Consider the following 4,553-nt stretch of genomic DNA (forward strand, 5'->3'; position numbering starts at 1 on the left):
CCAGCTGGGTCGGACTTTGTGGGCTTCCAAATGAGCCAGTATAAATAAGGTCTTTTAGGCCACAAAATATAACAATGCGCGTTGCACCTTACTAGTTTGTGAAAAAGAATGAATATTTGTTTTTCCATTAAATAATACCAACCTTTTTTTTTCAAATTCAAATGCACACATAAATTAAAAAAAAAAAGAATCTCAAACATTTTATTTCTTGGTTACATTAAATATAATTACATATATCTTATCATGTTCAACATTTTTTGAGGAAGAATATAACCTCAAAAAGTACAATATATACATTTAACAAAAAACAAAATAAATAAATAAATTACAAATTTACACTAGCAAATGCATTGACTGAAAACAGGCTCTCCTTATGAACAAGCACCTCCAATCTATCCCGTTTACCATAAACTCCAAGGTTCATGATTTTTTGGTTCATACGATTGTACAACACCAACTCTCTACTACTACTTTCCAAGATAAACTCATCTTTGTTCCAGAACCCCAATGGCCTCTCCACTTCCGACAGAGGGCCGATGCTTGTAGCCTTACTCCAACCATCCACACCATTCCCTCCTAATTCATTCAAAACCCATATGTCGAACACTTTTTGGACTTCTTGGAGACGGTAGACGATCAAAGCAATCGAGTCTTTTACTGGCAAAATTGCTCGAGTAATCCTATGTTGCCCTCCCAAGACATCGATGCCAGATGGTAACGTTGTCTTCTGGAACGTCTCCTTGCTCATATCGAATGAAAGAATCACCTCGACATCCTTGTCTTGAGCCCACCAGCAGAAGTTTTCGTTTTTGTACACTGTACTCCAGATATTGTAGTACATTATATTTGCTGGCACTACGTTGTCGTACTTCTTCCAGGCATTTGTCTTGGAAGAGTATATTTCGACTTGGTAGAGGAGACGGCAGTCGAAGGACACGCAGAATAAGATCTGCATTACCTTCAGATCATGTGTCGTGGAATCGAAACCGACTCCAAGGTCTCCACCACGTACTTTTGCATTGGGTGGACGAGGTAGTAGGGACAGAGGTAGTTTCTTGAAATCTCGACTGCTAGGGTTCCACAGAGCGATGTTGTCGGGAAACCCGAACAAACAGACGACACCCTTGCACGGGCCGATCAGCCGAACATGACCAAACATATCATTCAAGAATGTCGGGAGGTCTTGATCCACAAGAGTGTTGTCGCTTCCATCGTTTCTCAACATCGAGACGACTCTTTTATTCGTCACGACGTCGCGCCTGCTGACAAGCAGAACTTCGGAGCCATCTTTCTGGGAGATTGTCTGATGGTGTTTTGAAATAAATGTCGGGTTTTTCAAAAGAAGATTCCATGATTTGCAGACGCATTTGAATCTAATCAATGATCTCACAGGTAATCTCGTCAAGATTTCTATAGTTACATCTTCCGGTAAGTTCATTCCGTTTTTTTTTTTGTTTTAATCATTTCTGCATGGAATCAATGTTCATTTGAAAAAAATTAGATTGAGAAACTAACCAACAAACTCGCAAATTTACACCTTCGAATTTTTTGGAGTTCTCCATATATGAATTGGAAGGTTCTAAGTATTTGCACATTTTTAGGATTAACTAGTAAAATATATGCAAGTTGCGTGTGATGCACATTTTTTAATATTTTAATATTAATTCTTTTTCTTTCTCTACTGTAAAATAATAAGGTGAACAACAATTTACCCACTGTGATATTAAAAATAAGCACATTACTTTCTATGACAAAAATATAGTAATTTACCCTCCTATACTTTTTAAAATGAAGCAATTTACCTCCTTATATAGGGAGGTAAATTTTTTCATTTTAAAAATCATGTGGGGAGTAAATTGTTGTATTTTAAAGAATACAGAGAGGTAAATCGCTATTTATTTTTTTCATAAGGGGTAATTTGCTCATTTGCGATATCACAAGGAGGGTGCTTGCATTTTTTCCTAAAATAATATGTCAATAAGGGGCAAAATCCTTTTTCAGTACTGTTGAAAAAGGTTATTCTCATTTTTAGTACCACAATTGTTGCAAGTTCGAATTTTGGTACCATTAAACCCAAAAATAAATCTTTTTAGTACCATAAAGCCGCACATGACTGTTATGTTCCCGTTAACCCCACCATTCTGGGGGGAAAAGGCACATGATGCTGCGAAAAAAAAAAGAAAAAATTAACATAAGTTAGGAGTTCCAACATTTCAATTTCATTTTTTTCTCATTTTTTGACCGACTTTGGCCACAAACTATAAGAATTTTTATTTTTTACAAAAAAAAATATTAGAAAATTTTTATTTTAATATATATAATAAATAGTTATAAAACTATAATTATTTTTATTTCACATAATTTCTAGAATCCACTTTACTATTTTTAAAATTAATTTATTATTTGGTCTAAAAATATATTAATATTTGAGCGCAAACTATAAATATTAAAATTTATTTTGAGTAAAAGTATTGGATAAATTTTATTTTATTAAATAATAAATTAATTTTTAAATTATAGTTATTTACATTAGAGATAAATATTAGAAATAAAACTAAAATTTATTTCTTAATTTTTTCTTTTATCAAATTTTATTAATTTTTTTAGAATAAATAATAATTTAATATAAAAATAATTAAAATATGCTAAAATTTATCTAAAATAAATACTTATAAATTATAAACTATTTTATTATTTATAATAAAATAAGATTTCTTTATTTTTCAAATTTTTTAAAAATCGAACGTAAATAATTTTAATTTAAAAATTAATTTATTATATAATAAAAAAATATATCTAATACTTTTACTCAAAAAAGTAAATTTTTAGTTTTATAGTTTGTAATCAAATATTAATATATCTTTAGACCAAATAATAATTTAATTTCAAAAATAGTAAAAAGATATCTTAAAAATTATTTGAAATACAAATAATTAGAGTTTTTGAGCTATTTTATTATATATATTAAAATAAAAATTTTCTAATACTTTTATTTTTGTAGAAAATAAAAAAAATCTTATAATTTGTGTCAAAGTTGGTCCAAATAATTTTTTTCTTTTAATGGTACCAAAAAGATACGTTTTTTTTTTTTGTTGTTTTGGTACCATTAAACATGATTTTTGAAGTCAAAGTCACATGAGCAAATAGGAGATAACGGTCACACCCACGACCTCTGCCGTTGATTTGGGACCAAAAAGGCATATTTTTGTGTTTTATGGTACCAAAAGTGACAATCGCCACAATTATGGTACCAAAAACGAAAATAATCTTTTTTGACAAGACCAGAAACGAATTTTGCCCTGTAACAAAGTAACAAATTTCAATGAAAATTTTTTGATAAAAATATTGATATCAAACTTGATTATTAAAATCTTTGTTACAAATTTCAATGAAAATTTTTTGATAAAAATATTGATATCAAACTTGATTATTAAAATGAGCTCGTATTCAATATTTATGCGTTTGGATCTTCAAATGAATGGTAAAATTAATCTAATGGTATGGTAAGAAGCTCTCAAAAACTCTTTTGAAATATTTTTAAATACTATAAAAGCTTCTAAATCTACATATAGAACTTTCATAAAATACTCTTTTATATTTGTCAAAAACTTTGCATCCACAAACTTCCATATTTGTATAAACTAGGATAAATTACAACTACTTTCTCTGAGGTTTGACATAATTATAAATACTTATTTATTATTTGAAAAATTACAAATTCCCTCTAATTTTAACGTCCGTCTAACAATAAGCCTATTTCGTCAGATTTCACCATTCAATTTTTGTGATGAACCGACCAAATTGGCCCTTTGAATTAGAAATTATAATTATATATTTTTATAATTTTTTAAAATATTTTTATGAACTAATATTCCCTCTAGATTATTTATGTTACCCACCTCATTTTTTTTACATTTTTTAAGATATTCTTTTATTTTTTGGAAAAAATCAATTGTGATAAAATAGTAATGTTCACTCCACTGTTTAGGTATTGTAATTATTTTCATTTGAGGGGAGTATTTGTAATTTTGTAAACAACCAGGAGCCATTTGTAATTATGTCAAATCTAGGGGAGGTAGTTGTAATTTATCCTATAAAATATTATATTCTTTTTAACATTCATGCAGCATTTAGTCCTTTTAATATTAACCTCAATATCTTTGTACACCCCTTTAAAATAAGTCATGTTGAAAGTTGTTCATATATGAAATGGTAATATATTGTAACACAGTTTGGAACGATTTCGCAAATATGAGAACGGCCCACCAACGACACATAGTTACCGTTCCAAAAATGAAGTCCAACATCTTTTGAAAAATAGACAATTGAAAAAATCATTTCAAAATAAGGTACAATTTGAGATGATTTAAGTACTTAGAAAAATTTGTATTATGATGTTCATTCCTACATATAGTATTTGTGAGAAATTGTATATGTTCCAAGAACAGTTCGAAAGTAAGTTACAATTTGGTACGGTCTTGATGGATAGAAAATGTGGTATTATAATAACCGTGCCAAAGGCATTACTACTTTGTTGCTCCTACACTTGTTTC

The 4,553-nt window shown here is 29.2% G+C and overlaps 1 protein-coding gene across 1 annotated transcript; it reads right to left on the bottom strand.

Annotated features, from left to right (window-relative positions):
* LOC105178700 (F-box/kelch-repeat protein At3g23880) lies at nt 206-1,517 on the bottom strand. The gene has a single exon (XM_011102230.2). The coding sequence runs from the start codon at nt 1,436-1,438 to the stop codon at nt 326-328; it is 1,113 nt and encodes a 370-aa protein (XP_011100532.1). The 5' UTR covers nt 1,439-1,517; the 3' UTR covers nt 206-325.

The sequence above is a fragment of the Sesamum indicum genome, linkage group LG16, assembly GCF_000512975.1.
Source record: "Sesamum indicum cultivar Zhongzhi No. 13 linkage group LG16, S_indicum_v1.0, whole genome shotgun sequence".
NCBI classification, from domain to species: Eukaryota; Viridiplantae; Streptophyta; class Magnoliopsida; order Lamiales; family Pedaliaceae; genus Sesamum; species Sesamum indicum.

Excerpts from the sequence above, each read along its gene's own strand:
- LOC105178700 (XM_011102230.2), bottom strand. The coding sequence starts at position 1,438 with ATGAACTTACCGGAAGATGTAACTATAGAAATCTTGACGAGATTACCT.